Source organism: Salmo salar, chromosome 04 (genome assembly GCF_965601325.2).
Source record: "Salmo salar chromosome 04, fSalSal1, whole genome shotgun sequence".
Lineage (NCBI taxonomy): Eukaryota > Metazoa > Chordata > Actinopteri > Salmoniformes > Salmonidae > Salmo > Salmo salar.
In genome coordinates, this window is record NC_138294.1 from 78679855 (window position 1) to 78705216 (window position 25362).

General features: G+C 41.3%; 1 protein-coding gene across 13 annotated transcripts in view; it reads right to left on the minus strand.

Moving 5' to 3' along the window:
* The window catches only part of pica (Phosphatidylinositol-binding clathrin assembly protein), a 69247-nt gene that overhangs the window by 27539 nt on the left and 16346 nt on the right, over positions 1-25362 (minus strand). For 9 of the 13 annotated variants that reach the window (XM_014197885.3, XM_014197886.3, XM_014197882.3 and 6 more), the window contains exons 2-11: positions 18123-18265; positions 7084-7159; positions 5493-5595; positions 5076-5169; positions 4760-4871; positions 3480-3586; positions 3337-3378; positions 1862-1947; positions 1093-1216; positions 404-540 (exon numbers count right to left, since the gene is read on the minus strand). In XM_014197885.3, the coding sequence (XP_014053360.1) occupies positions 404-540; positions 1093-1216; positions 1862-1947; positions 3337-3378; positions 3480-3586; positions 4760-4871; positions 5076-5169; positions 5493-5595; positions 7084-7159; positions 18123-18265 (1024 nt within the window). 13 annotated transcript variants of the gene reach the window in all.

The following is a 25362-nucleotide window of genomic DNA, read 5'->3' on the forward strand; positions in this document are numbered from 1 at the left end:
TGAAACTTGAAATCGGCCTTAGTAAGAATAGATGGGCAGGCCGATTAATAACAATGGAGTCTTTGGCTCTATGGATACATGGCATTGACTGTCTAGTCTGGCTTCAACAACCAACCACTACGCTATTATTAATACTCCCTCAAACATCTGAAACAACTGGATGGGTAAGCAAATGTAAACATAGGCTGCATCCCAAATGGCACCCTATTCCCCATTTAGTGCACTACTTTTCACCAAGGTTCATATGGCTCTGGTCCAAGGTAGTGCACTATATAGGGCACAACCATAAACTCAACAAGGAGCTATGATCAGTGCCTGGGCACTATACATGTAAGCTAGCATTTTGGTGAAGTCAGTGGGGGAGTGATAAGGGTAAGGACTAGGAGATAATGGGTGCTCTAACTCGTTTGTGGAGCTGGGTGTGGAGAAAAGGTCGATGGCCGGTGCTGTGTTGATGGTCCGTCCGTCAGTGGACACAGGAGAGGCATCCGTGGTGGCATAGGAAGAATGACCGTTCTGGAGTTCCTTCAGACGCTGCTCCTAGGTGGAACGGGCAAAAGTCAACAAAAACAAGCACCCGGGCCTACCTACAGTACACTGGCCAGCTAACATTTTCTTAGAGCATGTATTTTGACTTAATTTTTAACCAAGGTGGTGGGGACTCCGTGGCCTGATGACCTCAGGAGAGCAACTTATTAGCTAAAAAAAGATCCCTTCTTTGGATGACCTCGGGCTTGATGCTTGGTTGGTTACCACAGCATTAATTTAGATTAAAACGAGACCAAAAACCTCATTGAAGACTTGATCGCTGTAGTGTGAATACCGCGCAATAAAATGTTAGACCAAGTTAACGGCAGCTTATCCACTCCAAAACAAAATAAAGAAACTCCCTCGACATTGCCTTTCCCCCCCAAAGGCAGAAAATCGTTTAATTTTTGTTCATTATCAGTGAATGTTCTACAGATGCTGCTGACCAGTCAGCACAGATTAAACCCAGTAGGGCAATAAGCCGAGAGGATAGTTGAAGGGGGAGAGCGAGAGAGACCAGACAGTCAGAGATAGAGAGAGGAGCACACTGGAAGGAAAATGTACCTTCAGCGCTTTTAGGCGAGCCTGCTCTTCCTCCAGAGCTGCCTGCTTTTCCCTCTCGTCCACTTTGGTGAAAGATATGCCCGTGTTGGCCAGAGAAGAGACAGCGTTGGAGAGAGTGCTAGCCCTGGATGGACAGAGACATAGGAAGAGAGAGAGAGACAGGGGTCAGATAGTGGGGGGCTATGGTAAACTGTTTACTGACCATTGTCAAAAGTGCTGTGTTGTTCTACAAGCTCAGTGAAAGAAAGTGGCACATATTTTTACAACTGCACTTTGATAGATACGGGCTACAATAGTAGTGGGAGGTTGGAATAAAATAGAAAGGATTCTGCTTGACAGGGATAGTTTATAACGCCTTTCCCACTAAACAGAAAACCTGAATGAGCACTGATGGTCAGTGCATATTAGTATAGTACATTGAAAGACACAAAAAGGAAACTAAATCAAATGCGCCTGGCATTAGCCACAGACAAGTAGGTCTTTATTAAGAATATAGGACTTTCATAAATTGAGGGTAAAAACACTGCAACTGTGGCTCCCGGAGCATTCGTCAATATTTTCTCGGAAACAACTGGCAAAACACACAGAAAGGAAAAGCATACTTTGGACCGCAGTACAAAAGCATATTGTTGAGATTGCTGCCCACCAACAAACACTTCAGCTCCAGCTCACACCCACTTGCTAAATTTGGTACCTGAGCAAAACAGGCTTTGTCTGACTGGACTGTATTGAATAGGCAGTGAGTAAATGGAAGGGAAAATAACAGTACCTGCTGGCTGCGGTGGAATCTTTCACCTTCTTCCCTTCTAAAGAAGCCAAATGCTGCTCTAAGGCATCCAAGAGGCTACTGGGAGCCTATTAAAATGGAAACAAATAGTGAGTTCAAAGGTTGGGGGGAAAAATGCAATCACAAAGGTGTAACAGCAGACGGAAACACAAACAGTAAGCATGCCTAGTTATTTCACAATGCACACAAAGAAAACAAACTACCCTTACAAACACTTAAAAAGAGTGGGATACAGATACTTACACAAACTGTAATCTGAAGATGGAACGTTAAGGAAAAATACAGAATATAAAGGTGGCAATTATCAGTGATGATAAAGATCAGCGATGATAAAGATCAGTGATGATAAAGATCAGTGATGATAAAGATCAGCGATGATAAAGATCAGCGATGATAAAGATCAGCGATGATAAAGATCAGCGATGATAAAGATCAGCGATGATAAAGATCAGCGATGATAAAGATCAGCGATGATAAAGATCAGCGATGATAAAGATCAGCGATGATAAAGATCAGCGATGATAAAGATCAGCGATGATAAAGATCAGCGATGATAAAGTTCAGCGATGATAAAGTTTCGGGAGAAAGGTACTAGCTAAAGGCATTATTTCAAATCCAAAACAGTCCTAATAAAATACAAAATCACAAAATGAATGCCCTTGCAAAATACTGTTTGTCTTGCTAAAGCACCATCTGACCATGGTGATAAGAAAAGTAAAAACATAATACCATTTTATTCTAAGACTGGATACGCAAGCGAGAGATGTAGCTAACCCCATACAACATGTGGCCCTTCTTGAAAGGTGACATGGAACAGTATAATAGCATACAGTGTTAATAATTTGCCATTTTCATTTACATTTTGCCACATGTAAATTTTCAATGTATACAAAGTGGAAGTATATTTTTCCTTTTATTCCTTTCATCTCGGGTCTAGCCTACTCGGTATATGCCTTGACAAAGGTCGATGTTAACACCTTTATGTGCTGTATGCCGTGCAAGGTCAGGTGAGAGGGAGTCCCTGTTCGAATGCAAATAAAGTGTACCCTTCCTTCCTCGATCACAGATCTAGAAGTGATTGGAAAGATGAGGGCAAGGTTATCAACCTACTGCTTTCATCAATCCAACCACATCAGATCTGTGATTTGATTACTTGAAGGAAAGAAGCATTTTGAAAATATTTGGGCAGGGCCTGAGTCTGGCGTTTCCTTTAGTAGGGGGCCACATGCAGTGTGCGCCCAAGAAAGCAATGTATGATAGCTAAGGCTGTGCAGAGGTAACCATTTGGAAGGTCTGAAACTGCAGGAGGTGGCAGGGTGGTGAGAGAGGCCGGCAGCCAGCACACTGAGGAGCGTTGAAATAAAGTCAAGCTGAGGGGTTCAGCAGGGCTCCATCTGAGACCCGCTGTACTTTCGGGCCACAGAGATACGAAAGCGATAGATAGCATCAGGTCTTACCTGGGAGAGGTCTGGGATGTCCCCTCGATCAATCCCTACTTGCTGCAAGGAAGGAGGGAGGAGGGTCAAGATAACATGGAGGTAAAAGTGAATGGATGAGTAAAAAATTTGATCACACAGAAGTTAGCAAGGTTGGATCTTACCGCCGCTACTTTAAGGAATTCAGAGATTCTTGTCATTCTAGTGAGGAATTTCTTGTAGATGTCAAGGCCCTCTTTGCATTGAGTTTTCTTCATGTCAAAGTACTTCTCTGTGACGTGAAAAGAGTAACATGATGATGAAGCACTGGAACTTAAATGTCATCAAATAAGGATAAACTATCAAACTATATCAAATTAATCAAACTGCTTTTGCAAATTAATGGGGGAGGTGTTGAATATTCCATAGTATAATTCTAATATTACACTTTTCTCCAATCAGAAAATCGTCCCTTAAAATGTAGATGTCTGCAGGAAGTATACAAACTCTCCAGAGGGGTCCATGAATCCTAAACATGTCTCACTTGCTGGTAAACGTTCCACTGATGTTTGCTCATATCCAATTTGCTCCTCCACCCCCCACAGGCCTGCTCAGTCCCCCAAAAGGAACAAGGCTCTCACCTGAGTGAGAGAGGCATCCATCCTCATAGCAGAGAATACAGCCTTGACATGTATGTAATGACCAGCAATTTATCATAGTCTAGGAACCAAGTGCAATTCTCTAACTCCAGTCTAATGTCCAACTTTGTGGAGAAATAGAATGTTAGTGTTCTGGAATTTCTATTTCCAACATTATTGACATTATATTCATTTCCAACTTGTGCACTGAACTACATGTGCACTGAACTACATGTGCACTGAACCACACGCGCACTGAACCACACGCGCACTGAACCACACGCGCACTGAACCACACGCGCACTGAACCACACGCGCACTGAACTACACGCGCACTGAACTACATGCGCAAACAGATATGCAGAGTAGTCGAATAGACTGTGTGCAAGACCAGTCTCTCCACTAGCATTGGGCGCAATTTCATTTTAACATAGTCCCTTCAGGAAACTCATTTAGAATTAATTGGAAACTAGATTTCTTCCCCAAAGTGTTTCAGACATCGAATAGAATGTCTGAATTTCAAAAGGCAATTCAACCAACCTACAGACCTTATGTCACCTTGCAAACCCAGTTCACTAAAACAAAGCAGAGCAGTAGTAGAACACGGTCGTTTATTGGCCCTCGTTAAGTCAACCTGATAGCATGGAGCAGGCTGATAGTGAGTTGTGTAAAAAAATTTGAGGCCAGAGATACAGTATCAACCCAGAACGACAGGGTGCAAAGGTGTCTCTGCATCAGCGCTGCTCCATGGTTACGATGATATGGCAATAATGACTTGGGTTTGGCAGGCCAGTGCCTCTTGAGAGCCAGAAGGCAGAAGTACTTACCCAACAGGTTAATAATGCCTTCGTTGTAGGCCGCAAACAGTCGAATGGCATCTTTGAACAGAAGCATGAAGGCCGCGTTTATCACTCCGTTGGTGAGCTCATTGGCGTTGACCTGGAGATGGAGGGGGGATCCAAAGCAGACCAATTGAATTGACAGATGACCCATCAAGCATTCTCATTGGTCTGACTCAGAGGTAACTCCCAACCACACGACAGAGCTACTCATTCGCCGACAGTTTTTTTGCAATACTGTTACATTCGAGAGCTGGAGCGTTTATTCAGGCCATAGCAGTACAACAAGTTACAAGGAACTTACATTGAAATCAAGTAGTGCATCCATCTGGTTTTGGATAATGGGTAGGGTCTTCAGTAACTTCTCTGTGTTCATGGTTCTCATAACGCCATCCGCCCTTGGGGAAAGATAATATTCCAATCATTAGGGGCCCAATACTATTGATGTTGGACTGTCATCAATGTCATGAAGCATGCAACCTAAAATAATGAATTTGAATTAGGCTTAGTGAACGACACTACACGTACTCAGATGCCCAATCCCAAATCAACCCCTACACCATATGTACTTCATGCAAGAGTAAGCAATATACCCCAAAATATATCCAAAACACACTTCCAAGGAGTCGACTGTACATTGTGTATACAATATAGGAGAGACTAGGTACATCTGAGGCAGATGCTATAAGAAAACATTTGAACAGAGAATTAAAGTCCTTACCCTCGTTTTACTTTGGTGAAGTCAAAAGCGACCTGTCGATACGATACAGCCTTCTCGTTCAAGTAGCGACTATACCTCCTTATGAACGTCGACATGTCATAGCCTGAAAAAGACAATAGGGGAATAAATGTTTTAGCATCAGGTGCATCTTGATGGTGATACACATCTCACTGTAGAACTGCCACATAATCACCTTTTCAAACAACTAGCCTCTTAACTGTTTATTTGGGGAACTAAGTGATACAATAAGCAGAGGCAAATTCTTCCAATTGATTTTGGAAATGAAGACGACTTCAGAGTTCATTGGTGGATATACGGGTAACTGACAAAATAAAATAAAAACTAACAAAGTGCCTTAATAGGACATTGGGCCACCACGAGCCGCCAGAACAGCTTCAATGCACCTTGGTATAGTTCCTACAAGTGTCGAACTCTACTGGAGGGATGCAACACCATTCTCCACGAGAAATTCCATCCTTTGGTGTTTTGTTGGTGGAAAACGCTGTCTCATGCGCCACTCCAGAATCTCCCATCAATGTTCATTTGGGTTGAGATCTGGTGACTGAGACGGCCATGTCATATGGTTTACATCGTTTTCATGCTCAAACCATTCAGTGACCACTCGTACCCTGTGGATGGGGGCATTGTCATCCTGTGGGGGCACAGCTATTGTAGCAAAAAAGAATGGGCAACTGCATGTTTTTATGTCTGTCCCATATTTTCTTCTAAAGTAAAGGCCAAACAGGCTGTCTTTGACAGCTCACCATCTTGTAGATTTGTCATGAGTGCTATACTCCCCAACCAAGTCACCATCCTTAAACAAACTGTCAGCTCCCAATTACCTTCATTTATCAGTAACACAATCTGACAAAAGGAATGTGGGTTATTATGATTAGGGACACTTACTCTACCATATTACTCCCACTGGTCTGGGCTGCCAGGCATCTTGTTAACCTTTATTTAACTAGGCAAGTCAGTTAAGAACAAATTCTTATTTACAATGTCGGCCTACTGGGGAACAGTGGGTTATCTGCCTTGTTCAGGGACAGAATGACAGATTTTTACCTTGTCAGCTCGGGGATTCGATCCAGCAACCTGTCGGTTATTGGTCCAATGCTCTAACCACTAGGGTACCTGCCGCCCCATGGGACATATTTACCTTGAGTAATTACATTCTGCTGTGCTTGATGTGAGCGGAGAGTCTGCCATGATGCCTTAACCATTCCATTGGGAATAGAGCGGAGGGGAAAAGGGCAGGACCGTCTAAAAGAACATTTCTCCACTCCTCTCAGTCTTGCTAGTCTCAATATTGCCGGTTGTCATGCGCACACACACGTTTAGTAGGCAAAAGTTACGGAATGTTGCAGTTCTAGAATAGAGCTGACGTGATTCCTTATTCTATTTAAAATGCATTTTCTAGAAGAAGCATGCCTATCTGAATGTTCAGTGACATTGTTCCCTGCTGAACGCAGCCCTGTTGATTGACCTGAGAGAATAGACCTTAAGATACTGTATGAGCTCAAATGCTCCAGTGAAGACGATACCGAACCTGTGATAAAAGGCAGAATGCTGCAGAGCTGACTTCACTCACCTTGTAGGCCACTTTTGTCCAAAAAGTTACTGAGGTTAAAAAGCGTATTCCTTGAAGCCAGGTACTGTATAAATCTCTGCAACACAGAAACATGTGTAAACTTTCTGCAATACAAAAAAAAAATCCTAGATTGCCAATAATTGCATTCACCAACAGCAATTGAAAATGCATAGCAATGTTACATACAGTTGAAGTCGGAAGTTTTACATACACCTTAGCCAAAAACATTTAAACTCAGTTTCACAATTCCTGACCTTTAATCCTAGTAAAAATTCCCTGTCTTAGGTCAGTTAGGATCACCACTTTATTTTAAGAATGTGAAATGTCAGAATAATACTAGAGAGAATGATTTATTTCAGCTTTTATTTCTTTCATCACATTCCCAGTGGGTCAGAAATGTACATACACTCAATTAGTATTTGGTAGCATTGCCTTTAAATTGTTTAACTTGGGTCAAACGTGTCAGGTAGCCTTCCACAAGCTTCCCTCAATAAGTTGGGTGAATTTTGGCCCATTCCTCCTGACAGAGCTGGTGTAAATGAGTCAGGTTTGTAGGCCTCCTTGCTCGCACATGCTTTTTCAGTTCTATAGGTTTGAGGTCAGGGCTTTGTGATGGCCACTCCAATACCTTGACTTTGTTGTCCTTAAGCCATTTTACCACAACTTTGGAAGTATGCTTGGGGTCATTGTCCATATGGAAGACCCATTTGCGACCAAGCTTCAACTTCCTGACTGATGTCTTGAGATGTTGCTTCAATATATCCACATAATTTCCCCTTCCTCATGATGCCTTCTATTTTGTGAAGTGCACCAGTCCCTCCTGCAGCAAAGCACCCCCACAACATGATGCTGCCACCCCCGTGCTTCATGGTTGGGATGGTGTTCTTCGGCTTGCAAGCCTCCCCCTTTTTCCTCCAAACATAATGATGGTCATTATGGCCAAACAATTCTATTTTTGTTTCATCAGACCAGAGGACATTTCTCCAAAAAGTACGATCTTTGTCCCCATGTGCAGTTGCAAACCGTAGTCTGGCTTTTTTATGGCGGTCTTGGAGCAGTGGCTTCTTTCTTGCTGAGCGGCCTTTCAGGTTATGACGATATAGGACTCGTTTTACTGTGGATATAAATACTTTTGTACCTGTTTCCTCCAGCATCTTCACAAGGTCCTCTGCTGTTGTTCTGGGATTGATTTGCACTTTTCGCGCCAAAGTACATTCATCTCTAGGAAACAGAATGCGTCTCCTTCCTGAGCGGTATGACGCTGCGTGGTCCCATGGTGTTTATACTTGCGTAACATTGTTTGTACAGATGAACGTGGTACCTTCAGGCGTTTGGAAATTGCTCCCAAGGATGAACCAGACTTGTGGAGGTCTACAATTTTTTTTCTGAGGTCTTGGCTGATTTCTTTTGATTTTCCCATGATGTCAAGCAAAGAGGCACTGAGTTTAAAGGTAGGCCTTGAAATACATCCACGGGTACACCTCCAATTGACTCAAATGATGTCAATTAGCCTATCAGAAGCTTCTAAAGCCATGATATAATTTTCTGGAATTTTCCAAGCTGTTTAAAGACAGTCAACTTAGTGTATGTAAACTTCTGACCCACTGGAATTGTGATACAGTGAAATAATCTGTCTGTAAACAATTGTTGGAAAAATGACTTGTCATGCACAAAGTAGATGTCCTAACCGACTTGCCAAAACTATAGCTTGTTAACAAGAAATTTGTGGAATGGTTGAAAAACAAGTTTTAATGACTCCAACCTAAGTGCATGTAAACTTCCGACTTCAACTGTAAGAGCATCTTCTCAAAAGAAGAAGTATGATAGAATTATGTAATTTGTCACTGGATACTTCAAACCAGTGTTAAATGGATTTCAAAATACTTTAACACCACTAGTAGACTGTGTTTACACAGACAGCCAAATTCAGATTTTTTGCCCAGTTAACGGCAAAAGATCTGATTCAATTGGTGAAAAGAGTTATATTACGAGTCGATATTCACCTAAGGAATCCCCTCAACCACGCCCACAAATTGGGGGAAACAAATATCATTTTGGCCCCCATTGTAAAAGAGCAAACTTCGTAGACATGCCAATATACTGCTGTGTTGTTTAATGTACAGTACCTGTCAAAAGTTGACACCTATTCATTTCAGCATTTCTTTATTTTTACTATTTTCTACATTGCAGAATAATAGCGAATACATCAAAACTATGAAATAAAACATATGGAATCATGTAACCAAAAGAGTGTTTATCAAATATAAGATACATTTTGATTTGTTTTTCTTCAAAGTAGCCACCCTTTGCCTTGATGACAGCTCTTGACATTCTCTCAACCAGCTTCACGAGGTAGTGACTGGAATGCATTTCAGTTAACTGTATTAAGTCCTTCTGTATTATGTTTCATGTTTTGTGTGGACCCCAGGAAGAGTAGCTGCTGCTTTTACAACAGCTAATGGGGATCCTAATAAAAAAAGACCAAATTTCAGTGAACCAGATGGACCGCCTCCTTGGGAGTATCAGGAAGGTGGTTTTCTTTGTCCACCGAAGCACAACAGCTGCTCATGTGCTTAACTTCTCTAGGGTAGGGGGCAGTATTTTCACGGCCGGATGAAAAACATACCCAAATTAAACGGCCTACTACTCGGGCCCAGGAACTACAATATAAATATTATTAGTAGATTTGGATAGAAAACACTCTGAAGTTTCTAAAACTGTTTGAATGGTGTCTGTGAGTATAACAGAACTCATATGGCAGGCAAAAACCTGAGAAAAATCTAACCAGGAAGTGAGAAGTCTGGTGCTTGTAGTCCTATCGAACACAGTGACTTAGGGTTCATTTTGCACGTCCTAAGGCTTCCACTAGATGTCAACAGTCTTTAGAAAGTTGTTTGAGGCGTCTATGATGAACAGAGAGCGAACAGAGGAAGTTGGAAGTTGTTGACTCAAGAAAGCAAATGAGTTCATTGGCGCGCATTCACGTGAGAGTTAGCTGTGTTCCAAAACGTTTTTCAAGACACTGGAATCGTCCGGTTGGAATATTATTGAAGTTCTAAGTCAAAAAGGCCCTAAAGATTGATGCTATACAACATTTGACATATTTGAACGAACGTAAATATAACTTTTTTTGACTTTTCGTCGTGACATTTTCGGCGCGCTTCCTACACTTGGAGTAGCCTACTGCAAGTTATTTGGACATAAATTATGGACTTTATCGAACAAAACAACATTTATTGTGCACCTGGGATTCCTGGAAGTGCCTTCTGATGAAGATCAAAGGTAAGTGAAAATTTCTAATGCTATTTATGATTTTAGATGACTCCAAAATGGCGGGTATCTGTATTGCCTAGTGTATTTTTCTGAGCGCAGTACTCAGATTATTGCAAAGTGTGCTTTCCCCGTGAAGCTTTTTTGAAATCTGTCACAGCGGTTGCATAAAGGAGATGTTCATCTATAATTCTTTGAATAACAATTTAATATTTTATCAACGTTTATGATGAGTATTTTTGTAAATTGTTGTGCTGATTCACCGGCAGTATTGGAGGCAAAATATTTTCTGAACATCACGCGCCAATGTAAAAGGCTGTTTTTCGATATAAATATCAACTTGATCGAAGAAAAAATGCATGTATTGTGTAACATGATGTCCTAGGAGTGTCATCTGATGAAGATCGTCAAAGGTTAGTGCATAATTTTAGCTGAATTTCTGGTATTTGTGACGCATGTCCTTGCTAGGAAAATGGCTGTGTGGTTTTTCTTGTGTTGGAACTGTCCTAACATAATCTAACTTTATGCTTTCGCCGTAAAGCCTTTTTGAAATCGGACAATGTGGTTACATTAACCTGTTATGGCTAGGGGGCAGTATTTTCACGGCTGGATAAAAAACGTACCCGATTTAATCTGGTTACTACTCCTGCCCAGTAACTAGAATGTGCATATAATTATTGGCTTTGGATAGAAAACACTCCAAAGTTTCTAAAACTGTTTGAATGGTGTCTGTGAGTATAACAGAACTCAAATGGCAGGTCAAAACCTGAGAGATTCCTTTACAGGAAGTGGCCTGTCTGACCATTTCTTGAACTTCTTTGCCATCTCATTCAATTACAAAGGATCTCTGCTCTAACGTGACACTTCCTACGTCTTCCATAGGCTCTCAGAGCCCGGGAAAAAACAGAATGTCGTCATCCCAGCCCCAGGCTGAAACACATTATCGCCTTTGTCAAGTGGCCGATCAAGGGACTGTGGGCTTAGGCGCGTGCACTGGCCGCCCCCGTCTTTGTGATTTTTCCTCTGTTTGCCGAAAAAGGAGATTCCCGGTCGGAATATTATCGCTTTTTTACGAGATAAATTGCATAAAAATTGATTTTAAACAGCGGTTGACATGCTTCGAAGTACAGTAATGGAATATTTAGAATTTTTTTGTCACGAATAACGCTATCCGCGCGACCCTGATTTACCATTTCGGATAGTTTCTGGAACGCACGAACAAAACGCCGCTATTCGGATATAACGATGGATTATTTGGGACCAAACCAACATTTGTTATTGAAGTAGCAGTCCTGGGAGTGCATTCTGACGAAGACAACAAAGGTAATAACATTTTTGTTATAGTAAATCTGATTTTGGTGAAGGCTAAACTTGCCGGGTGTCTAAATAGCTAGCCCGTGATGGCTGGGCTATGTACTTAGAATATTGCAAAATGTGCTTTCACCAAAAAGCTATTTTAAAATCGGACATAGAGTGCATAGAGGAGTTCTGTATCTATAATTCTTAAAATAATTGTTATGCTTTTTGTGAAAGTTTATCGTGAGTAATTTAGTAAATTGTTAGAAAATTCCCCGGAAGTTTGCGGGGGGTATGCTAGTTCTGAACGTCACATGCTAATGTAAAAAGCTGTTTTTTGATATAAATATGAACTTGATTGAACAAAACATGCATGTATTGTATAACATAATGTCCTAGGTGTGTCATCTGATGAAGATCATCAAAGGTTAGTGCTGCATTTAGCTGTCTTCTGGGTTTTTGTGACATTATATGCTAGCTTGAAAAATGGGTGTCTGATTATTTCTGGCTGGGTACTCTGCTGACATAATCTAATGTTTTGCTTTCGCTGTAAAGCCTTTTTGAAATCGGACAGTGTGGTTAGATAAAGGAGAGTCTTGTCTTTAAAATGCTGTGAAATAGTCATATGTTTGAAAAATTGAAGTTTTTGCATTTTTGAGGAATTTGTAATTCGCGCCACGCCTATCATTGGATATTGGAGCAGGTGTTCCGCTAGCGGAACGTCTAGATGTAAGAGGTTAAGGAGACGTGTATCTTTAAAATGGTGTAAAATAGTCGTATGTTTGAGAACTTTGAATTATGACATTTTGTGGTTTTGAATTTGGTGCTCTGATTTTTCACTGGCTGTTGAATACTGTGAACCGTGGGTGGGACGCTAGCGTCCCACCTGCCCAAGAGAGGTTAAGACCAAGCAAGGAATGCTACAGCTACCGACCCACAAGCTCATTACACCATGTCACAACAAGATGGAACTCCAGTTATGACATGTTGGAGTGCCATCTTGAGCAGCAGGCAGCTGTATACTTTGCACTGACAGACAAGACCCTGAAAAAATATAAAGACATTGTCACCTTGTCTGATGATGACGTAAAACTGGCAGAGGATGTTCTCCAGGTGCTCAAACCCCTCAAAACGGTTACAACCCTATTGAGCACTGAAACTGCACCGTCTGTGTCCATGATCCTACCTCTGAAAACAAGGATTCTACAATGCATGGCCCCAAGTGAGGAAGACAGCACCCTCACTAGAGATGTCAAGGCTGCCATTAGAGGACCTGAACCCCAGATACCCCCCTAATGTACAGGACTACCTTCATAGATCTACTGCACTGGATCCAAGGTTCAAGTCCCTGTCTCACCTAGACCCTGCCCTACACCGGAGGACATACAGTGATGTCACCACTGAGATTGTGGCCACTGAAGAGGTAAAAAAAAGTGAATTACTTAAATAATAAATATAGTGCAGTCTAATCTTAGTCTATGCTATTGCTATTAGAATACATTTTTGATTTGGAATAAGAATGGATTTTATTAAATGTTATTGCCACAATTATAGTTCTATGAAAATAAATAATTAGTTAGTTTAAAAGATCAAGTAATTTTTTCTGCAGGGTCAAGCCACAGAGTTGACAGGACCAGAATCAGAGGCATCTCCTCCACAAAATAATTTGGCCATGAAGGAGCTTTTCGGGGAGACCTTTGTGAGCAAGGACACAGGCAAGACGTTTGCCAACACCATCAAAGAGGAGGTGGCATTCTACAAGGCAGCAAGCAGCATTCCAGTGGATGGTGATCCACTGGCATGGTGGAAAAGCAATGAGTGTAAATACCCTCACATTGCCATGATGGCAAGATGCTACCTGGCTGTGCCTGGCACTTCAGTTCCTAGTGAGAGGGTGATCTTCACGGCAGGGGACATTGTGACTTCAAAAGAGGTCTACCATCTCCTCAGACAATGTAGACATCGACATCTTTTTGAAAAAGAATTTGAAAGTTAAGCTCAGGTCTGATTTGCTTTCTTTCTTTTTTTTGATGTGGACACAGACTATTTTTTCATTCACTCTGGTTCAAAGGAAGAAGGTATCATGCCTCATATTGCACTTTAATTTAACAATTGAGTATTGAATATTTTATTTCAAGATTTTATATTAACATTGAAAAGTTCCTTGCTTGAAGTGTTCTTTAAGTAATAAATGGAAAGCAAAGTTATATTTGTCTCCCCTTTATTTTTGCTGATCCGAAAAATGATCCGATCCATGACTCAAAACCGTGATCCGATCCGAAACCGTGAGTTTTGTGATCCGTTGCACCACTAGTTTGAGCCAATCAGTTGTGTTGTGCCAAGGTAGGGTTGGTACACAGAAGACAGCCCTATTTGGTAAAAAGACCAAGTCCATATTATGGTAAGAACAGCTCAAATAAGCAAAGAGAAATGACAGTCCATCATTACTTTAAGACATGAAAGTCAGTTAATACGGAAAATGTCAAGAACTTTAAACGTTTCTTCAAGTGCGGTCGCAAAAAAACATCAAGCGCTATGATGAAACTGGCTCTCATGAGGACCACCACATGAAAGGAAGATCCATAGTCACCTCTGATGCAGAGGACAAGTTCATTAGTTTCCAGCCTCAGAAATTGCAGCCCAAATAAATTCTTCAGAGTTCAAGTAACAGACACATCTCAACATCAACTGTTCAGGCCTTCATGGCCGAATTGCTGCAAAGAAACTAGAGGTCGACCGATTAATCGGAATGGCTGATTAATTAGGGCCGATTTCAAGTATTCATAACAATCGATAATCGGCATTTTTGGACACCTATCATGGCCGATTACATTGCACTCCATGAGGAGACTGCGTGGCAGGCTGACTACCTGTTATGCGAGTGCAGCTAGGAGCCAAGGTAAGGTGCTAGCTAGCATTAAACGTATCTTATAAAAAACAATAAATCTTAACATAATCACTAGTTAACTACACATGGTTGATATTACTAGTTTATCTAGCTTGTCCTGCGTTGCATATAATCGATGCGGTGCCTGTTAATTTATCATTGAATCACAGCCTACTTCGCCAAACGGTGATTTAACAAGCGCATTCGCAGCAAAAAAAACTGTCGTTGCACCAATGTGTACCTAACCATAAACAACAACGCCTTTCTTAAAACCAATATACAACTATATATTTTTAAACCTGCATATTTAATTAATATTGCCTGCTAACATGAATTTCTTTTAACTAGGGAAATTGTGTCACTTCTATTGCGTTCTGTGCAACAGAGTCAGGGTATATGCAGCAGTTTGGGCCGCCTGGCTCGTTGCGAACTGTGTGAAGACCATTTCTTCTTAACAAAGACAGCCAACTTCGCCAAACAGGGGAAGATTTAACAAAAGTGCATTTGCGAAAAAACAACAATCGTTGCATGACTGTACCTAACCATAAACATCAATGCCTTTCTTAAAATCAATACACAGAAGTATATATTTTTTAAACCTACATATTTAGTTAAAAGAAATTCATGTTAGCAGGCAATATTAAACTAGGGAAATTGTGTCACTTCTCTTGCGTTCATTGCACGCAGAGTCAGGGTATATGCAACAGTTTGGGCCGCCTGGCTCGTTGCGAACTAATTTGCCAGAATTTTACGTAACTATGACATAACATTGAAGGTTGTGCAATGTAACAGCAATATTTAGACTTATGCATGCCACCCATTAGATAAAATACTAATGGGTGGCATAAAAGTTTTGTTTTCGAAATGATAGTTTCCGGATTCGACCATATTAATGACCTAAGGCTCGTATTTCTGTGTGTTATTATATTATAATTAAGTCTATGATTTGATAGAGCAGTCTGACTGAGCGGTGGTAGGCAGCAGCAGGCTCGTAAGCATTCATTCAAAACTGTCACGACTCCTTCCGAAGGTAGCTCCCCTTCCTGCTCGGGTGGTGCTCGGCGGTCATCGTCACCGGCCTACTAGCTGCCACTGATTCCCTTTTCACCTTTCTGTTTATTGGTTTCACCTGTTTTGTGTTATGCTGATTAGTCAGGTTATTTTAGCCAGTAGGCCCGCCTGCTCTGTGTGCGGGATTGTGTGTGTGTTGCTACTGTGCACACTTGTGGCTGACGTGTTTTCGGTCGTAGGTTTTCTCCGGAATGTTTCAGTCCCCAGTGTTTTGGGGCATTTGTTTTGTGTGCGCCCTGTATTTTTGTGGGGTGGCTTATGTTCGCCGTGTGTGCAAATAAAGCACTACCCTGTACTCTCTGCTTCCTGTGCCTGACTTCTCACCCACTACACCCAGAGCTTTACACAAACAGCCCTTCACTGCATTTTCCAGCAGCTCTTCGCTATGCTTCAAGCATTGCGCTGTTTATGACTTCAAGCCTATCAACTCCCGAGTTTAGGCTGGCAATACTAAAGTACCTATTCCAATAGTCAAAGGTATATGAAATACAAATGGTATAGAGAGAAATAGTCCTATAATAACTACAACCTAAAACTTCTTACCTGGGAATATTGAAGACTCATGTTAAAAGGAACCACCAGCTTTCATATGTTCTCATGTTCTGAGCAAGGAACTTAAATGTTAGCTTTTTTACATGGCCCATACTGCACTTTTACTTTCTTCTCCAACACTTTGGTTTTGCATTACTTAAACCAAATTGAACATGTTTCATTATTTATTTGAGACTAAATTGATTTTATTGATGTATTATATTAAGTTAAAATAAGTGTTCATTCAGTATTGTTGTAATTGTCATTATTACATATACATATACATATATATATATTTTTTTAAATACTGTAAAATAATAATAATAATAATAATAATAAGGCCGATTAATCGGTATTGGCGTTGAAAAATCATATTCGGTCGACCTCTAAAAGAAACCACAACTAAAGGACACCAATAAGGGGGAGAGACTTGCTTAGGCCAAGAAACACGAGCAATGGACATTAGACCGGTGGAAATATGTCCTTTGGTCGAAGGAGTCCAAATTTGAGAAGCATGGAGGAGGTGGTGTGATGGTGTGGGGGTGCTTTGCTGGTGACACTGTCAGTGATTTATTTCGAATTCAAGGCACACTTAACCAGCATGGCTACCACAGCATTCTGCAGTGATATGCCATCCCATCAGGTAATGTAAGGGCTATTTGACCAAGGAGAGTGATGGAGGGCTGCATCAGATGACCTGGCCTCCACAATCACCCGACATCAACCCAAGTGAGATGGTTTGGGATGAGTTGGACCACAGAGTGAAGGAAAAGCAGCCAACAAGTGATCAGCATATGTAGGAACTCCTTCAAGACTGTTGGAAAAGCATTCCAGGTGAAGCTGGTTGAGAAAATGCCAAGAGTGTACAAAGCTGTCATCAAGGCAAAGGGTGGCTACTTTGAAGAATCTCAAATAAAAAATATATTTTGATTTGTTTAACACTTTTTGTGTTACGGCATGATTCCATATGTGTCATTTCATAGTTGATGTTTTCACTATTATTCTACAATGTAGAAAATATTACAAATTTAAAAAAAATACCTTGAATGAGTAGGTGTCCAAATTTTGACGGTACTGTACATGTAACCAGGTCAAAAATCCTGACCTACAGTTTGCAATGCTCCCGCGTAGAGAAATAGAGCCTGCGAAAAGAGGCCTGTGGCTTCAGGCTATTCGGCGTGGGAGAGTAGGAAATGTGGATACCCGGTGTCCATGTAGGCTACACGTAGCTAAGTGTGTGTAAAACATTTCATCACAGCTAAGACATTTAACTTGATTAGTACAGTCTGTAACTACACTCACTACTTGTAGCTGTATAGTCTGTTTGTTTCTGTTGCTGGCTAGCTATTTAACACGCACATGGCTGCTAGCACTGTAATGAAAGGGGCATGTGGGAAGCCCTTCAATATTATGTTTTTCTAAGTAGCGAGAACGTCAGGGAGCTGGCAATGTTAAAAATACATTTTTAGACTTGTACTTTTCTTACATGTAATTTTGTAATTTACAAAAACAAGCACACAACAAGAAAACCGTGTTTGAAAAAGGTCAAGTTTGTGCTGTGAGCCAATGGGAAAACCTAGGTAACCACAGGTTGTTTTCCCCACAGGAGGGCAAGGATACCACAAGCACGTTCTATCTAATACCGACTGGGACTATAAGTGACAGATCAGAATTGGGCTGCCATTGGTACCATTACAGTATGAAGGGAGGGATGGGGGTTGATTTGGAGTTCGGAGTCCATGTCTTGCATGACATGCCTCTCTGATCACTTGTGAGTCAGATTCATTATATAATATTTAGCTCGGCTGGGAGTGTGGAGTTGCAGAGCTCCAGGGTGAAGTTTCCCCATGTACAGATCAGAAATCAGCTTCCTCTCCCAAAACTAACCTTCACCATGAGTGGGGAAAATGCAAAACTGACCCAAGGTCAGCGTCTAGAAGCAGCTTCACCCTACTCCGTGGAGTTGCAGACAGGTTTTGCTCACCTCGTTGCCGTAGACCATGAGGTGGTGTGTGGCGGTGAGAGACTTGAAGACCACCACCCAGCTGGTGTTGGCAGTCCTTTCAAACAAGGTGTCTGCCAGCTGGGGGATGTTCACGTTCATCTCATTGGTGCAGTGGATCAAGTCTGGGGGAGAGAGTGGGGGAAATGGTGGTTAATGTAGGGTCCTATAGGCATATTATTGTAAGTGATTGAGACAGACAGACAGTCTGCCTGAGAGCGAGAGAAAGTGTGACTGTGTGAGCACATCGAGAGCATAGGCAGATGTTGTTTTGAACAACCAGTTCCACAGAATCAAGCTGTTGTTGTGAGCAAATGACAAAACTTCCTGGTACAGGCTTTCGTCACTTTGACCGACCGGGTTCGACTGCGAGCACAAAGCCCTTGTGGTGCTGCTTAGCACAGCCCAGGATAGGTTGCACCCAGGGTATATATTTTCAAGCTGTGGTCACAAACGTCTGAGGATAGCACATGCATTCTGGGCATTATTTTGGACTTTGGCAGGGCTCCCATGCCATCTGGCCTGTAGTGAAAGCCGATGCCTTCTGGCACCTTTCCATCAGTGCCATGAGAATGTGCTCTCATGCCAGATCTCACAAGGTCGGTCGGCCATCCACACACACACACACACACACACACACACACACACACACAGCTCAAAAGGAGATCAAATCAAAGTGTACAGATTTGCAGAAGCAGCGAAATTCTTGTTTCTAGCTCCAATAGTGCAGTAATAATACCTAGCAATACACACATAATCCAAAAAGTACAAAGAAAGAAATATCATAACGAGCAATGACAGAGTTCGGAATCTAATATACACCGAGTATACAAAACATCTTTCCATGACAGACTGACCTGGTGAAAGCTATGACCCCCTTATTCATGTCACTTGTTAAATCCACTTCAAATCAGTGTAGACAAAGGGGAGGAGACAGGTTAAAGAAGGATAAGCCTTGAGACAATTGAGACATTGAATGGCACACATACACAATCCGAGGGTGAATGGGCAAGACAAAAGATTTAAGTGCCTTTGAACAGGGAATAGTACTTGGTGCCAGGCGCACAAGCTTGTGTCAAGAACTGCACCGCTGCTGGGTTTTTCACACTCAGTTTCCAGTGTGTATCCAAAATGGTCCACCACCCAAAGGACATCCAGCCAACCAACTTGGCACAACTGTGGGAAGCATTGAAGTCAGCATGGGCCAGCATCCCTGTGGAATGCTTTAGGGGGGGGGGGGGGGGGGGGGGATATGGGGTGCTCAATATTAGAAATAGAGGTCGATCGATTATGAATTTTCAAACGCCGATACCGATTTATTGGAGGACCAAAAAAAGCCGATACCGATTACAATCGGACGATTTTTATATATATTTGTAATAATGACAATAATACGGAAATGAACAAAGAACCCTTTTATTTTAACATAATATAATACATAAATCAAATCTATTTAGTCTCAAATAATTAATGAAGCATGTTCAATTTGGTATAAATAATGCAAAAACAGTGTTGAAGAAAGTGTGCCATGCAATATGTGCCATGTAAAAAAGCTAAGGTTTAAGTTCCTTGCTCAGAACATATGAAAGCTGGTGGTTCAATATTCCCAGTTAAGAAGTTTTAGGTTGTAGTAATTATAGGAATTATGACGCGTCGACTATTTCACTCTATACCATTTGTATTTCATATACCTTTGACTATTGGATGTTCTTATAGGCACTATAGTATTGCCAGCCTAATCTTGGGAGTTGATAAAGTCATAAACAGTGCTGTGCCTCAAGCATTGTGAAGAGCTGCTGGCAAACGCAGGAAAGTGCTGTTTGAATGAATGCTTACGAGCCTGCTGCTGCCTACCACCACTCAGTCAGACTGCTCTATCAAATAGGACTTAATTATAATAAACATACAGAAATACGAGCCTTTGGTCATTAATATGGTCAAATCCGGAAACTATCATTTTGAAAACAAAACTTTTATTCTTTCAGTGAAATACGGAACCAGTCCGTATTTTGTCGAATGGGTGGCATCCCTAACACGGAACCCAAACCGGCTTCGCGCGTGCACCATCGGGCATACATTTATTTTGTCCCCCCACACCAAACGCAATCACGACATGCAGGTTAAAATATCAAATCTAAACTCTGAACCAATTATATTAATTTGGGGACAGGTCGAAAAGCATTAAACATTTATGGCAATTTAGCTAGTTAACTTGCACTTGCTAGCTAATTTGTCCTATTTAGCTAGCTAGCTGTTGCTAGATGCTTTGTCCTGGGATAGAAACATCGAGTTATTTTACCTGAAATGCACAAGGTCCTCTACTCCGACAATTAATCCACACATAAATCGTTTCTAGTCATCTCTCCTCCTTCTAGGCTTTTCTTCTCGACTTTATATTGCCATTGGCAACTTTCATAAATTAGGTGCATTACCGCCACTGACCTCATTCGTCTTTCAGTCACCCACATGGGTATAACCAATGAGGAGATGGCACGTGGGTACCTGCGTCTATAAACCAAATGAGGAGATGGGAGAGGCAGGACTTGCAGCGCGATCTGCGTCAAATAGAACTGACTTCTATTTTAGCCCTTGGCAATGCAGACGCTCGTTGGCGCACGCGACGCGAGCGGTGTAGTCAGCCTGTAAGTCTAAATATTGCTGTTACATTGCACAATCTTCATTGTTATGTCATAATTATGTAATATTCTGGCAAAAAAACGGTCTTTGTTACAAAGAAACACAGTTCGCAACGAGCCAGGCGGCCCAAACTGTTGCATATACCCTGACTCTGCTTGCAAGAGAAGTGACGCAATTTCCCTAGTTAGCAGACAATATTAACATGCAATTATTTTAAATAAATATGCAGGTTTAAAAATATATACTTCTGTGTATTGATTTTAAGAAAGGCATTGATGTTTATGGTTAGGTACATTTCTGCAACGAATGTGCTTTTTTCGCAACGAATGCGCTTTTGTTAAATAGTCACCCGTTTGGCAAAGTTGAATTAGGCTGTGATTCAAGGAAAATTAACAAGCACCGCATTGATTATATGCAAAGCAGGACAAGCTAGTTAACCTAGTAATATCATCAACCATGTGTAGATAATCACTAGTTATGTGAAGATTGATTGTTTTACATAAGATAAGTTTAATGCTAGCTAGCAACTTACCTTGGCACATTGCAGCCACAAGGTCCTTTTGACGCTGCACTCGCGGAACAGGTGGTCAGTCTGCCTCGCAGTTTCCTAATGGAATGCAACGTAATCGGCCATAATCGGCATTCAAAAAGGCCGATTACCGAATGTTATGAAAACTTGAAATCGGCTCTAATTAAATCGGCCATGCTGTAACGGCCGTCGTATGAATTGGACCAAGGCGCAGTGGGTTGAGTGCTCATTTTGACGTTTATTTTAAATAACCACGAACACTTCACAAAAACAAGACAACGGCCGACAACATAACAGTTTGCAGGCTAACCCTAGCAGTACAAAACAACCTCCCACAATTCCCAAAACAAACATACTCCTAATTATAGGACCTTCAATCAGAGGCAACGATAACCAGCTGCCTCCAATTGAAGGCCCAATCCCAATTACTAAACATAGAAATAAACACCCTAGAAACAGACATAGAACTATACAACATAGAACTAAACCAAAAACCCCGGAAACATAAATCAAACGCCCCTCTACCTAAACACACACTCAAAACCATATAAAACAAATACCCCCTGCCACGTCCTGACCAAACTCTAATTACAAATAACCCCTTTACTGGTCAGGACGTGACACATGCCGATTAATCATTCGACCTCTAATTAGGAAGGTGTTCTTACGGTTTGGGATACTCAGTGTATATAATGGTGTAGATATAGACAGTATGGACAGTATATGAATAGAAAAGGTGTGTACCGCAGTAGTTATATAGGATGAGTCATACATAGAAAACAGTATATCCATATAAAGTGAGTAAAACAGTACTGTATGTAAACATTATTAAATAGGGGCAGCATTCTAAGGTGCAGGGTAGAGTACTGGGTGGTAAACGGCTAGAACAGTAACTAAGGCTAGTAGTGACTGGCATGGAGATAGAAGCTGTTTATCAGTCTCTCGGTCCCAGCTTTGATGCACCTGTAGTGACTCCTCCTCCTAGATGGTAGTGGGGTGAACAGGCCGTGGCTCGGGTGGCTGTGATCTGCTGCTAGCACGGTACAGGATTGGTTGCATCAAGGTGAAATCTTATGACAACAGAGTAGATAGCTGATCAAACATTGAAATATACTTTTTCATCTATTTCAATAGCTGACAACACACTGATTTAACGTACAAATTTGTAATCATGATTCAACTGTTCTACTTGTTCCTCTGAAGCGCTGACTGTTGCCATTGCCTGTTAGTGCATCCTGGGTGGTCTACAGAGCACCTTTACCGACTGCAGAAGCTATTCTGACATCCACAAAAGGACGCCCATGTGATAACAAAAGGCCTTTCAGGTCTGACAGAAATGACTGGTGGTGATGCAGGGAGGGACACATGCATCAACAAGTCCCATCAAAGTGATGCATAAGAACCAAATGGTGTTATAACCTGTTTGGAGTCTTCTCCCTTTAACAGGGCGTTGGACTTTGACACACGCCGCGTTCAAAACTGGGAACTTGGAAATCTCAGACTTCCGTGCATTCAAGACAACTGGAGAAAAAAAAAAAGAGCTCAGACTGGGAAGAATATTTTTAAAACGGTCATCCAACTGGGAATTCCAAGTCGGGAACTCGGGCCTCTGTCTAGAGCTTCGACTTTCAAACCTGAAGATCACTGATGTCAAGATTTGACCTCGTCCCCCCCACACACACTCTATCTAGGTGCATTGAATGTGCAAAATACTTATTATACAAGCACCATCCTTCTTAATGTGTAAAACCCATTTCGAGACCCTCATATAGATACACTGTAATCAAGCAACCAATGTGACTTCAAATAACTGGGAGCTGTTCATGCAATACAATATTTAAAACAATCCCTTGCCAAATCATTACTTGGCAAATAACTGCAATAAATATTTGAGTAAAATTCTTTGTTGTAGAAACTAATTATTTTCAACAGATCAAACTACATGTGGAATTTATTAATCACAAAGTAGTGAGTAATAACTGGCCTGTATTTCACTATTACCTAAAGTGCTGCCATGTTTGTTGACCTATATATTTATATGTAAGTCTAGGCACATTTCTGAGAACTAAACAACGTTACCTGCTCGCTGTGGCTTGTGAAAAGGGCGGGATTGTAAATGTAATTCTACTCGCCATTCTCCTTTAATTTCAGTTTGAAAGCAAAAAAGTTAGACTCAGCACGAGGATGATTTTCACTTCATGAGAGGATACTGAATTGAAATGAATCCCAGCTCCACAAGCACCTTATACAGGCAAAAAGCAGTCATATATATGCCGCTATAGAAGCCTAAAGAGAAGAGGTTTGTGCTCAAACACCTAGACCTAGAGGTGCCATCTAAAATTAAAGGGATACTGAACATGGTTGAATGCACATCAAGTCTTCATTTAAGAATACTTTATCCCTAGATAATGCAATAAAAACACTTCACCAGGGTAAACCTTCAGAAAATCCTTCTATATCTGACTGGCACATCCCCAAGGGTAGTAGAGAGGAAACTGATCTACTCACAGGGAGTATTGAATGCCTTCAAAATCCATAAGACATTTGTCAACCTAAGCATAGCACCTTGCTGTAGACGGATACAGCTGATGGAAACGGAGTATTGAATAATGGCACACCGTCATCTCTCGTTGCTCTGCTTACTGACATCTGGATACAAAGTTGCTGTAAGTGCAGCAGGGGAAGTGGACGAAAACTAGCTTGACAGAAATTGAATTAGTTGAATTGGGCAGAGTGCCTGACATCTTGGCTCAAAAGGAGAGCCAGACAGAGCCAGGTCCAGTACCTTACCTTGCAGTTTCACTCTATTAAGAAAACCAAGCCCAATTTGCATGTTCTTTCATCTGACCCATGTATTCCCAGTAACCAGTCAGATTCTGTTAAACTCCCAAGATGTCACACTGAATTCAGAGATTGTCTATGTGTACAGTAAGCACTGCAATCATGTAGGCCTACATACATCACAAATCTTATGCAACAGAGATATAGGGTCTCCTTGTGAGAGCAGTCTCTCTACCCAAAATAACATGGTTGGTCATCTGTCCTTTATTTTAGTTACCCAACCAAGGTTAAACAATCTGTCTAATGTCAGCTGAAACTGCAAAGGACACGAATCCAAAGCATGAAAAGGAAGTGAGTGCTAAGAGCAAGCTGGTGGGAATCAGATAAAGCTGGATTTTGAATACTTTGTGGTTTGGGAGGGTTGTGTGGAAAGTAATAAAATTCAAACCATGACAAAGGATTCCAGTGATGAACAACCAAGTTATTTCGGGAAGATGTCTGCAAAAGAAAAGCTTGCGTGAGCAGCTGTAGCCACATGGCAAGTCCTAATCACACATGGGAAAGAAAGTGAAAAAAAAACTAAACCTTTCCTATAAAATAAAAGCTAGGTCACTTTCATAAGCTACTGTGTAGAATGTATTTGTAATCAATTTATTAAGAATTATAATACACGTTACCATTAATATATGCAAGTCATGAGTCCAGATTTAGTTTGATGACACTAAGTGCTATGTAATGCTCATGCAGTAGTTGACCTGGACTTCCTGTTGAAAACTTTTTCCCACCATCATTTTCTCAACCGTCTGTCATCGAGTCTACGCACATTTATTCCAATTGTAAGAGTCATAGGCTTGTACATAGGTCATGTTGGGTGGTTCAGTTTGCACTTGCAACACCAGAGTTGTGGGCAAGTCATTCTGGATAAGAGCATCTGCTAAATGACTAAAATATAAATGTGAAAAATGTTGGGTGGTGTGGTATTCACTTGATTTTCCTGTGTTTTGTAGACCAATGCTAACGTTCCCTTAACGTACATTAGGGCATTTAATAGCCATTACAGGCTACTAGTGATGATATGGTCAGTGCAGCTGACATGAACTAAAAGCATTCAAATTAACTAAACATGAACTCTGGAGCACAAGCAACGATCGGAATGCAATGGTCGAAGCATTTCCCTAGCTCGCATTCCTTTGAGAGTTCCTTCTTAATAAACACACCAGATTTCAAGGCCCAAAACATGCAAGGAACACACTGATGGCCTTGCCAAACAGTTCC